General features: G+C 49.2%; 2 protein-coding genes across 2 annotated transcripts in view; both read right to left on the bottom strand.

Moving 5' to 3' along the window:
• The window catches only part of LOC104498044 (3 beta-hydroxysteroid dehydrogenase type 7-like), a gene marked incomplete at its 3' end in the record, with an annotated part of 10,733 nt that extends 7,114 nt beyond the window's left edge, over window positions 1-3,619 (bottom strand). The window contains exon 1 of the mRNA XM_010141366.1: window positions 3,404-3,619. Coding sequence (XP_010139668.1) covers window positions 3,404-3,551 — 148 coding nt within the window. The remainder of the gene's footprint in view (window positions 1-3,403) is intronic.
• Window positions 3,620-9,367: 5,748 nt separating this feature from the next.
• Window positions 9,368-12,936, bottom strand: part of LOC104498045 (collagen alpha-1(XXVI) chain-like) — a gene marked incomplete at its 5' end in the record, with an annotated part of 38,165 nt that continues 34,596 nt past the window's right edge. Inside the window, 2 exons of the mRNA XM_010141367.1 lie at window positions 9,368-9,540; window positions 12,705-12,789. Coding sequence (XP_010139669.1) covers window positions 9,368-9,540; window positions 12,705-12,789 — 258 coding nt within the window. The remainder of the gene's footprint in view (window positions 9,541-12,704; window positions 12,790-12,936) is intronic.

The following is a 12,936-nucleotide window of genomic DNA, read 5'->3' as shown; positions in this document are numbered from 1 at the left end:
GGGGCGGAGGGGGAGGCTGCCGCCCCGGGCCTGCGGCTGGCGACGGGACTTGCTCCCATACACATGAACAAGTGAAGCTGTGCCAGACAGTTTCCTCAGGACGGGAAATGTTTAGAGCTTACTGGGAACGTACCAGGTGAATTCAAGGGACCTTACACAGAGCTGTGATTAAATTGCAAATACTATAGATGGGAAGGGAAAATAATGTAACAGGTTAAAATGTTTCATAGGAAATTCCTCCCTTTTACCATTCAGAAGTGGTTTTTTTCCCCTCTCCTTCTCCCTCAAAATAGCTGTTCCATACTTGGCTGCTGTGGGCATCTACTGCTGATTTTCTTGCTTTGAGACAGTGTTGTAATAGTAAAGTGGGATTTTTTCACTTTCCTCTAGTTGGGAATAGGCCAGCAAGAGCTGGGAAGCTGCCCTCGCTGGGGAATTTGCAATGTGCCGACAGCAGCAGCAGTCGCAGGATTGCTTTGGAAAGGAGATGGCTTCTCTGCCTGGGGCTGATGGGCTCCTGGAGAGCCCTGCGTGGCCAGGGCAGGGTTGTGATTTCCTGAAGGATCATACACATGAGCAGCAAGAGGAAGGGTCTGCAGCTCCAACCGTGGAAGCGTTGTGACACAGAAACCCTCAGTGGACCACTACCAGGGCAAAGAGATTAAAAACAAGGCTCTTCCTCATGAACTCGAGGAGGGACAAGATAGACAGCAGGTCAGCCAGCTGAGCATTTGCTAAGAAGCATGGGCTGTAGGAAGAGGCAGAAGTTTTACAAAAGAGTCAAGCTGCTTTCTTAATTAGCATAACCAGGATTTGGTGGACTATCTCATAGGAGTTTTAATATTAAAGCACAGAGTTGATTCAGTGAGAACAGAGAGGCAGAAGAAAGCAGGCATAGTCCATATAGCAGAGGTAACTCACCTGCCTGGACGAGCAGAGCCCAGAGGAGGATGCTCCTGCTCCAAGTCTTTGCTAGTGCTCACAAGTAGAGCAGGGCACCAGCAACCTCATGGTGAGAGAACTCTGCTACTGCTCAGTCAGGGTGAAGCGTTAAATAGTCTCTTTCCCATCACCTGCCTTAAGGCAGCTGGTGCAGTTGAAACCAGCAAAGGGAATGAGGAGAGCTCAGCCAAACCCAGCGAGGCTACTAGGCAGCCATGAGAAATTTTCAAATTGATGAGGCCTGATGAGCTTTCTCCAGGGCTGCTAAAGAGGTGACGGATGTAACCGCAGCTTTATTGCATTATCAGCTACTCCGGAGAACTTGTAGAGGAGGTGCTGGAAGACTTCAGTAGAGCAAATTAAACACCTACACTTAGAAAGGAGGTAAAGAAGAGCCAGGAAATTACCAAGCAGCTTGATTTCAACCCCAGGAAATTCAGGGACACGCACTTAAATAATGTGTGTGTGAGCACCTGTGGAGAATGGAAGCAGCTGATGTGGATTTGTCAAGAACAAATCACGTCAGATAAATCTCCTTTGTTCTTATGACAAGTTAACAGGCTGTACAGGTATTGTGGAACAGGTTGATGTCATCTGTCTTGATTTTAGAAGGGCCCTGGAAACTCTGTGTCATTCTCTCAAGTGAGGCAGTAAAACATGGTCTAAGCAAGTCCCATCAGGGTGAGCACAAAGCTGGCTGAGCTGCGGTTCCCAGGGAACTGCCAGCTGAGGTAGGTGGCTGCCCTGGGGCTCTCCAGGGCTTATTGCTGTATTTGACTCTGTTTTTTTATTGTTTTCCTCAAGAGTCTGGTGGATTCGTTCATTAAATCAGCAGATAACATCAGACTGGGAGGGATGAAGTACACCCGAGGAGGAGCTGAACCTAACTAAGAGAGCCTGGGGAAAAAAGGGGTGGTTTGATAGGGACAAAGAGGAGTCACTGGGTCTAGCAGGGAAGAGGCAGCGGGTCTTGGTGAGAGGATTCAGTTGGGTAAGGGCAGCTCAAGAGCTATTGCTTGTCAGCAGGGTCTTACAGCTGCGAAAAAGGTGTCACTGAGCTGACAGCAGAAGAGTTTGCAGGACAGAGGAGACAAAGCCATTGGCTTTACTCAGCGCTGGGAAGGCCAGAGCCGGCCTCTGTCCTGGCGCTGGTGGCCCTGCTCCAGAAGGGAGTGATGCCAGTGCCTGGAGGTACAGCAAGCGGCAGCTGCGGGGCAGGAACGAGCGTTCGGGAGGTGCAGCCTCAAGGAGGAAACACCATGGAGTGGAGAGGGATGGTGGTGTCCAAACCATACAGATGGCTGTAAAAGCTGACAATATTAACCTGCTGTACCTGTAAGGTGAGAAATCACCCAGGTGAGGGTGCCTGAGGTGGCCTGGGCGCAGGGTAGACAAACATCTGGTTGTGGGGAGCTGATTCTGCTTTGGGGTGAAAGCAGCAGGGTACTGGGCTGGTCCCTCAGGGTGCCTCAGGCTCATTCTGCGCTCTGCTGTTGTGTGAGGTCACAGAGTGGGGCGCAGGGATAAGGGCAGCTCCTTAACCTCTGCACAGGTATTTTTTTTTTCAGTTATGGGTGCTTTTCGGGCTACCCAAAGCCTGGGGAAACCAGTCTGCTGAGTTCATCTGCCAAGGGAGGGTTTCTGATAGTTGTGTTTCTCTGTGAGCCTTTTAACTTGCTTTAAGGGTTTCACCTTTCTATTGATATCTCGCAACAGGTGAGACCCCCGTTACCATTGTCCCTCTCACTCAGGCAGGTTCGGGCAGCCCCAGCCCACCATTAACCGCGCAGCGCTCTGCGAGCTGCACCGCCTGTTCTCAAATCCAGAAAACCAGGGTGCTTTCCCCAGCATATCTCCCTGTAATCGGCCCTGGTGCCACATCAGAAGGCAGCTCTCAGAATATGACCAAATGCAGTAATTTAGTATCTTTGAGGGTGTTTACTGGGACTCTCCTCTTCTCTTTTTCTGCACAGCGCAGTAACGGGTTTCTCTCACTCCTGTAATTTATTTCACGGTATCTGCAGCAGATGCTAAGCTCGACTCTATTATTGTCAGAGGGGTTTGGTTATTTTTCTCACAATTGATAAGTGGGTGGGGCAGTTCAGGAGCACGTTGGTTTTGTCCCTTTGCTGTCAGCCTGGTTGGGCAGAGGCAGCCAGGTTAGCCCAGGTCCCGTGTCAGGTACTTGGTGTGCATGTTGCTCCTGCCAGCTGATCCCCGAGGGAGGACTTACTTAGATCTGCCCTGTGATACACTTCCCAGGGTTACACACTATGGATCTTTCTGCTTTGATTTATTCCTGTGCTGATAAATCTCTCTGGGCTGGAAGTTATTCTTCGTGCAGTTTGTTTAATCCAGGTTCCTACCCCATGCCCAGAACTGTGGCACCTCCAGCACCCCACCAGCTGGCTCGAAAGGGAGGGTTATGGCTGCTAAACAGCAGCTGATGCCCTTTTCTTACCTGTGGTGAGTTTTTCTACTTCTTCTCTTGCTACTGAATCAAACACTCTGACTTCTTTGATGTAGTCTTGTTGAGACAGGAGCTCTACGATCTTCTCCCCGATAAAACCACATCCTCCCGTCACCAGGTAGACCCAGGCACTATCCATTTCTGAAGATGTTTTTGTGGTTGAGGACTAGAGAGAATCTTGCTGCCAAGATTCTATCGTGCACTGTTAATGTCTCCTCAGTCAATATGTTTTCTGAACTAAGTCTAAAGTTTAGCTGTCACATGAAGTTACTGGCTGAACATTAACTCCATCCAGTTACATATAACACAGGTTTTCACGGGCACTGTCACACAAGTGCTGCCACAGATGTACCAGCGCTGTATCAGGCCACTTCTGGGCTCTGACTCAGCCTGTCCCTTCAGCCCATGGTCAGCGGGGCTCCTCCAGCTTGTCTCGGTACGTGGCAAGTCTCCTCAGGCCATGATTTTGATGCCAGAAGTTTTCCTTCCTGGACAGCCCTTTCCCAGGGGCTGGGTTATCAGTTGTTGTAGCCTGGACCTTTCTGGCTACTGCACAAAGCCGGTGTATCCTAGAGATGTGCTGGGGGAAGCCATCCTTTGGCAAATTGTAACAGTGGTTAATTATCATCATCGTTATCAGAGTGCACTGCTGGCTTTTATCTGCCAGATAGTGGCTCATACACTTTGTCCTTGCTGGGCTGGACAGGATGCGTGTTGTCCAGTTTGTCATGTGGATAAAACAAAGGGATTGGCTTTGTCTAATGGTACCTGATCCTGTCCTAGGAGTAGGTGGTGGTGGGTGGATCTCAGAGGTAACTAAGTCAGGCCTGATCAGTGCCAGTCCCTCTTTTACACCAAGGAAATTATTATTTCCTTACATCTGCAGCAGTCATTTTTCCAGTCCATCTTTGAACCACCTTGGCCCCATTTTTGGTGAACTGTAGCCACACTGTCCTAAGAGAGATAACAAATGGGGTCACGTAATCTCCCTGCTTACTTTTTCTGTACAATAAGTCCAGTGTAGTTGTTGCTTTCTGGCCACAGTGGTGCTGGGAAGCGCAGGATTGGTTTGTTCCCATATCAGCATCACTGTGTTCCCCATGCCCAGGCTCTGTGCCTGGGTTACAGCTGCTGGTCCAGGCTGCCCTGGGGGTGGCGGGTACTCCAGCAGCCCTGCCCTGCTCACATATGACCAGTGGAGAGCAATTTCACTGCCTGGCTGTAGGAACCACCACTGCTGGAGTCATTCTCCCCGCGGTGTTAATGTGTGTCTGCCTTCAGACCGTGCTCTGTACAGCGCTGGCTGCTGAGTGTGTGGGCAATGAAGAGTCCAGGCAGTGCTGTCGCAGCGTAACCATGGTTCCTTTGTGAATATATGTATTTTCTTTTAATCATCAGCTCCTGCTAGAAGTTCAATCTGTTGGACTCTGCCATTGATTTTTCTTGTGCTGTGTTAGGCGTTAGGAAAAGCGCCGGTTCCCCTTGCTGTGATTACAATCAGTGCCCATAATGGCTCAGAGACCAACATGGGCCTGATGCTAATTTGGTGCTTGGCAGAGCAGCACAGCCACAAACGTCCCGAGAAATTAATTTAGCCTTTTATCCAGCAACTCCCCCTCTGCGCAGCAGTGATTAACAGAGCCACCTTCCCTCAGAGGGCTTTTTGCAAGGATAAATGTATCAGAGTTGGAGGTGTTAGGACACAAAAACCAAGATAAACGCACCCAGAGAGACCCAGAGCAGCGCTGCATGGGGCCGTCTGGCATCAAGTAACCTTGAGTGTGTCCTCAGCAGCACTGCAGAAAGCTGTATGAAGCAGCAGCCTTGACACTGTGGATGGTTCACGATGTTTACAAGACTTGGCCTTTGCTACAATGTGGGTATCTGCCATGGAATCTGATTGATGAGGGGGGAATTGGCTGTGATTTACCTTATCTCTTGTTTTCGTTAGGATATACAAAAAAACAAGTTCAGAAGCCAGAACTGTCACATCTCTGACAGAAACAGCCCAGGTCTCCTCCTACAGCCAAGGCTCACGCAGAGCAAAGCCTCCCTTTGCAAACTAACAGAGGGAGAGCTGCATCTCCTGGGAGGGTGTTCCCATCGAAGGAAGGTTTACAAGAGGGATCAACCCTGGGGGGCTCCGTAAGCCCAGAGGCAACTTCAGAGAACGGGCAAGTGGCCAAACGCAGCTGCTTCTAGAGGAGGCGGATGCCCGGGAGATACTGGGGCTGTGGGGCAGGAGGGACTGGGGGGACCGGGCAGCCGGTGCTGTTTTCTGTTAGCCAACTCAACTTCCTGGAGCTGTAAGGAAACTTGTGAGGAAGCAAGGCAAGTTACAAACAATATCTGAATTTCACTCATGCTCGTCCTGTGGCTCCCCCCCATCACACAGCGCTGTGGCCAGCTCCAGCTCAGCCGTGGTCCCTGCGGCCAAACCGAGGGAAAGTGGCAGAACAGGAGGCTGCTCCTGCAGGAAGGGTCTGCCCCAGCCAGGGAGCGCTTCGCTCTGCAGCGCAGAGCTGAAGGTGATGCTGCTGGCTGCTTACCTGGGCTGCTCTAGGAATTAAATGCCTCACCATGAGGGTGGGATATGCCCCTGTGTTTGGGGTTTGGGAATGCAGAGTAGTGACTGGGTGCATCCTGGAGACACCTCACATCGCTGGGATGGCAGCCGGGCTTGCTGAAGCCATCCAGACAATACCTGCAGAAGAGTCAGCCCCAGCCTGGGCAAGGGAACTCAGACCTGGCTTTAGTTAATAAAAGCCCTTTTTGTCCTCCCACCCCACAGAAGATGACCAGAAGTGGGGTCTTTATATACAACCATCTTGTTTTCTAAGAGACCTGCAGACAGTCAGAGAAGGCAGGAAAGGAAAACAGACGCCCTGATTTCAGGATGCAGGTTAAACGAGCTCTGAACTTCACAAATCCAGGACACCTGACATCACATCCACTTACAGCCTGTTTATTTCTCAGTGCATTACATGAAAGGTCTTTGGTATTTGTGGGTTCTTGGATACTGCTCCCACTCTGCTCTGTAAGAAAATGCTGAATACAAAACATTCCATATACAGTAACAAACCCCATAGCAAATAAAGAGCAATAGATACTTTGAACAATAACATAGCAATATGAAAACAGATAAGTAACCATGCAAGAGGTGGAACAAGCAGGTCGTGTTTACCACAAACATTAGAGCCTGCCATAAATGAGTTCATCGCGTCAGACGAGATTTGCTCTTGCTCTACGTTAAGAAATTACACGACTGCAAGATGCTGCGTATGGCTGCCCTATAAAAGACCAAATGGTTGTAAAGCTTATTACGATGAGAGAAGCCGGGACCATTTGCACACATACGAAACACACTGATATAAATAAAAGAAAAAATACTGCGTAAAATAACTAGTGAAAAAGTTAACATTTCTTCTACAGGTGGGCATGTGCTTCATGACCAGTTATAGCACCTTTGAATTGCTTGGTTTTAATATAATCGCAGAAACTGCGAGTAGTTTCAACCCCTGTGCCACCCAACACCAGAACAGACTGTCACCTCGAGCAGGACAGAAGCTGTGAATGTGCAGGAGAAGGAATTTCCAATAAACTGTATCGAGAAGTAATTCCAGAAGCTGATTGTCTTTTAGAATCCTTTGTCAGAGTGGTCAGATTCCTCCTGCATGAAAATAGCTCACTGCAGAGACTGGGAGCGACCCCCACTCCCAGAGCCAAACTCCCAGACAGGCGCTGGTGAGCCACCTGCTCTGCCCCGTGGGCAGCAGCACCAGCCCGCGGGAGCTGAAGAGCTGGCTCACATTTTATGGCCCGTTCCTTTCAAAGCCACTGGCAACGCTACTGTGGAGTTTGGTGGGAGCAGGAGAGGGCTCTTCTGTCTAGTTTGTTCCTGTTTCCCTGGGATTGCCATCAATTCCTTACAGTAAGTGCAATATCCATACTCTGGAGAGCAGCGTCTCTGCCTCCCAGGAGTACCAGACTGCTGGTGAACACCAGGGTGCACAAACGGCAACGGGTGTTGGCTGTGCAACGTGCTGCTGCTGCTTCTGGTTAGCTCAAGGCAAGGAGAACGCGCTACTGCTACCAGAACCGATCCAAGTCCAAACCACAGCGGAGCTCAAAGAAACATTAAGAATTTCAAAGAAAAAAATCTTAGGAGAAAAAAAAAAGGAGAAGCACACACTGGTATTGCACAGAACGCCTGTAAGACAAAGCACTAAACAGTTCAATAAAAATACATTTCTAAATGAGCACGCGTTCCAAATAAATCCACTCACTACGTTACAGCGACATGGCATGGCACATGCTACGTCCTGGCTAAAATGACTCTGTGTCCTGCCTAAGGTGGAAAATGTGGTTGGAGTGGTTCGCTTAGTCATGACTACCGTTAATGTCAGCGTGTGAGGCTGTGTTCACCTTGAAAACCTAATTAAACCGGGACTGCACAACAGCATGGTCCAAGCCTTGTGTAAATGAGAGAGACCGTCCATGTGGTACAATCCTACTGTCACCCCAATCAAAGATACAGCACCGCGTACGGGAGATGGAGCTGAATAAAGCAAGATGTGCGGGGAGAGAAAAATGGCATAGCTCATAGAGAAACCCGGGACAGCCAATAATTACACTGGCTGCGACCGAAGCCTAACTAGTCTTTTGACAACTGACTTGGCAGGAATCACTGCAAACACCTTCCGTTACATGGCCTTTCATCTCACCAGTAATTTGTTTGAAATCATTTAAACTCCAAAATCCTAGTCAGTCTGAATGACTTGAAGGAAGCACTCGTCAAGCTAATGCAAGAGCTTTGAATGCCGGAAGACAATCCTGGAGGATGAAAAATGTTTCTTTCAATTCAGTCTGAAGGCTCCAAACTGTCAGGGAGGTCCCTGCGTACTCCCTCTTCCCCAACTTCAAGCCTGCAGCTACAGGAGCAGAGAAACCAAAATTGCCTTCTCCCTTTCTAAAGATTGCTCTGGTTTAGTTTAGTTCCTGAATCTGCCGGGAGGAAAGATCCTTCATGTGGCAAGTGGCTATGTCTCCTTCCACCCTGCCCAGTGTACACATTTAGACCGAACTGGCATTTCTCCCTTCAGGGCCTGATTTTCCAACACCTACTGTTAGGCAGAAGGGATTCTCCATCAATTATCTCTGGTGGCATGCACAAGCCCAGCACAATATGGGAAAATTCTTGCACATCTCCATCATATCTCATACAAACTGCTCCATGTTTTCACAGAAACAGTCTAATCCCACTGAAAAAAAAAAAGTCAACGTTGCCACATGCATTTGCATCAAAAGTCCTTTCTTAGCCAACCACAAATAGAAATAATGCCACTCACATGCAATCAGCAACATGAAAAGCCAAGATTTTGGTGCTAAATTCCCAAGAGTAACCTGTATTTTCAGAGTAACTGTTTTAAATGGTTTTTCAATTTTCTTTGCTTGAAAGAAATCTTGCAGGTGAGAATGTTTTAACAGCCTGTGAAAGTGGGGTCGGCATGATACCACCATGTGAAATAAAAGCAGTTGCCATCAACTACACCAATGGACAAGGCTAAGGCTTGGCTTTGAGACTAGAGGGGACTGATGGTCTCAGCCAGATAAACTCAGCTTTAACTGAGCAACTGTCAGGGCAGCGGGGAGACAAGGGGAGGATTAGACTCTTGAGACGCAGTTGGGACGCGTCACTTCTGTAGACAGATTCTGAGGACACCTGCCACCTGGTATTCCAAAGGCAAAAACCACAGAATCAAGAGGAATGTCCGTAAGACCCTCTCTGAGCTATGCACGAGACGCTGGCTGCAGTGAGGGCGTGGTGGTGGCCAGGTGAGGAAATCCAGCCGCCCACACTGCCCCCTCCTACCCCCTGCACTTGCACTCCACAATTACGCGCTGGGATACTGTATCTTTAACTGGTGAACAGGCACGGAGACCACACAGACGCTCCTACTTCATCCGATTGCTTCTCCTTCTGGCTTCACTGTCGTCCAGCAGTGAAGAGAGGATCTGGTAGGCCTGCGGCTGCTGGGGTCCTCCACGTTTGATCTTGATGCTGGTTCGCAGAGGGGAGCCCGGGATCACGTCTTGTCCAGAGCCTGGCTCAATGGAAGATAAAGAGTCTGTAAGGAGAGAAGTGACGGGAGAGCACTATTTAAAAGGGGAGGGTAAGGGAAGAGTAAAGGGGCCCTTCTGAATGATCCTCTTCTGGAAGAAGTGTCGTCCCTGCTGTGGTCCTTCCATCCAGCAAGCAACTGTGGCTCTTCCATGTCTGTTGCCATCACACTACTCCTCTACGAGGTGGTTTCCTCTGCTCTCAGCGCTTTGGGTAGGTCCTCTCCCTGCACGTGGCCCAGCAGGTCCTGCTCCCGTCATTCCATTTATAAAGCGCCGCTCTCCTACTGGTTATGGATTTGCTTGGGTTGTAGCTGCTACTCAGCACTGCCCACTGCCATTGATGGGCGACTGGTCACTGGTCCCAGTGGTCACTGGGAAGCGACGCTCCTGAGGGTTTAGGTACCTCTTCGCTCCTTGTAAGGAGAAGATGTTGAGGCACCAAAAAGACTGAATGAAAGGATTGGTTCACCCTGGGCTACAGCCGAATTAGCAATAAAGCTGGGAATAAATAGCCGTTCTCCCAGCACACCTCGTGGTAACACGCCTCCTCTCTCGACAGCGTCCCGCCCTGCAAAGCTAAACACACGTCTGACTACAGCCCCGCTCCTATTTCCCAGCAGTCAGCAGCAGATGCCGGTAACGCTCGATGCTGCCTCATCATTTTTATTGCCCTAGTTTCTCCTTCCTTCTGCCTTCAGAGACGGACGTTTGCTTGTTTCCCTGCCAGGAGCCCAACTGCCCATCGCAGGGCCGAGGTTTGTTTGCCGGTATGTTTTGCCCCGTTGCTTGGGTGGTTGTGGCTGTGGAAACGGCACCGATTGGGAAGAGTCTCGGGAGAATGAGAACATGCGATTGGCATTTCTGCGTGGGTCCCTCGAGCTGGGCTGAGTCAGGCTGCCCAGGAACCTGTGGTTCCTTCACACCTACGGTGGGAACATGAGCAGATAGATGGTGTGTGGTGCCTTTCCGTGCAGGGAGGGCTGTGCTCAAGGATATTCCCTTTTGTTATTTTATGGCTTTTTCTGTTGTTTTTTTAACCATATACACAGAAAGAGATGAACATAATTGCACAAGGAAAATATGCCTTACTTTCCCAGTTCTCTTTCTAAACAGTACATTCGTAGGGCCCAAAATATGTCATAAGTTAAAGAATGAAACTATCTTAAGAGCACGGAGTAAAAATATAATTATTTATTTATGCTGTTATTGGATAAAAAGGAACTATATATAAACTATATAGGTGTTTAAATATGGCCTTTACCACAGCGCACAATTAAAACCCATCTGTTTTTGCTGATGCAGTTAGAGAAGTATACGTGGGTATAAATAACTCACCTCCATCCCGAGCAATAATAGAAAATACATCAGTAAAAACGGTTTGCCAAAATGACGGTTTCAAATTAACAGCAGCACATGCCTAACTGCTGCCCTGCAGCCCAACAGACAAGGTCTAAGATACATAACGCAGACACTTCTGCAGGGGCGAAGTTGCACGAGTGCCCCAGTCCAAGCCCCAGCCTCTACAGAAGCCTCCTGAAGAGGGAGCTGACATTTTGCTTTATATTAGTACAAGTAAAGGCACAAAGTAAGGGATGATGGAGGGCCAGGCTCTGGGTCCTGCAAATACACTGCACTGTGCAGGAACGGACAGGGTTCCCCTTCCCCTCTTGTCCTCAGAACATGCCGGCTGGGCATGGATTGCTGCTCGGGTCATCTAGTGGGCATCTCCCTGGAGCCTCCACCATCCCAAAGCAAAAACATCTCTTCCTGCCCTCGGTGTATAAAATCCAATGGAAACATGAACCAAACTAGGATTACTGCAGAGGTAAGTTCAGGGTGACTGTGGTTAACTCATGGGTTTGTGATTCATGATTTCCCGAAAAGCTTTAGCCTTTGCTGCCTGTTGCTTCTGGAAACAGTGCCTGGGGCTTCCAAAAGACACACACAGCGAAGAGGAGCGCCTAGAGCCAGGTCAGCCCAGCTGCCTCACGGAGCACCACGCACCGCCACTGTTTCAGCTTCAAAGTGCCCGGTGGTATTTTCGTTTTAGCAGTGTGCCTGTGGCTCCAGGAGGAGCTGGCGGGCTCTCGAAGCACGCTGCCTCGCTGCACGGTCACAGACACACATAAAGGCACTTGCTTAGGACCTGCTGGGCATTTTAGCTATTCAGTGTTTTCACTGGCTAAATCAATATCCAAAGGCCAGTTCCTAATAGTAGTGGGTGTCAGGCTGAAGGAGGGTGCGAGCAGCTTGCTTTACCAGGCAGACCAGGAAGGAGGTGCCATGTATCAAGGAGAAAATAAGAAAGAAAAGCACCATGGGACTTGCTTAAAAATGCTTATGTCGGTGCCAAGGAACAGGCTTGCTTCTCCCAGGCTGGGGCAGCAGCTCTGCACAACGTTTTGCCTCTGCTGTGTTTCTGAAAGGGGAGAAATTGGCACAGCGAATTTTGGCAGCTCTGAGAGAACTGATCCTCAAGGACCTCAAAGGGGTCTGACCTGGGATAACTGAGCGAGCCCATTCGCTGGTTAAGGGAAGAAAACGCCCATTGAGGGATGATGCCACACACTGCACCAATGATGGCAAACAACCTCAGCAGAAAACCTGACATCTCTGTGAGAAAACAACATGTGAGGCTGCCTTAAATCTGATCGTGAACACGGGGTGACTGTAGGTTACAATCACAAGCCGTTCCGGGATCACTGGTTTTTAGGGTAGCTGTAGCACGGCTGGGTCTGTCTGTAAAAATACAGTGCTACACCAGGCGAGGGGCTCAGTGGTGGTAAAGTCACTTGGAAGACACTGTTAACAGGATTAACTGATCTGGCCTAAAGACTTGAATAAGGAGCTCCCGGGGAAGCTGGTAGATGAGCTGTGCCACGTGGCTAGAGCTGCTCCTCGTGACTTGGCTGAATTGTAATAAAAATTACTGTGGGGGTCATTGCACCCGCTACTGTAAAGGTAGGGTCACTAGTGCAGTCGGTGGAAGCTCTAGGGCCTCAGTGTGCCTCTAAGCATGCCTCTAAGTCATGCTGGGTACCTGGTTTTGTAAACCTTGCTTAACGAGATACTAGACAGGGTGAGGAGCCTGGGAGGATGTTTAGCCATCAAGCAGCTGCCTGAACAGAGCCCGCAGTTGTCTAGAAAAGAAAACCTTAGCAACGCTTACCATGAATTCCTATCATGTGCTCAAGAATTAATACCCGCTCAGCTAAAATCTTCAGAGCTTCTCGAAGTTGTTGAACACCTTCCCCCTGCAAGAAGGAAGAGAAAACTCACATTGGCAGAAGTTACAGAATAGGCTTCTTGTTCATAATGTTGCTTCAATAAGGCCAAACTATGCAGTGTGAATATTTAAAAAAATGAGTTAAAAAGGGAGATAAGCTGCAAGGTTTAAGCAG

The sequence above is a fragment of the Buceros rhinoceros genome, unplaced genomic scaffold, assembly GCF_000710305.1.
Source record: "Buceros rhinoceros silvestris isolate BGI_N320 unplaced genomic scaffold, ASM71030v1 scaffold1778, whole genome shotgun sequence".
NCBI classification, from domain to species: Eukaryota; Metazoa; Chordata; class Aves; order Bucerotiformes; family Bucerotidae; genus Buceros; species Buceros rhinoceros.
Note: the sequence above shows the minus strand (reverse complement) of the source record. Positions and strands in the feature narration are given on the sequence as shown.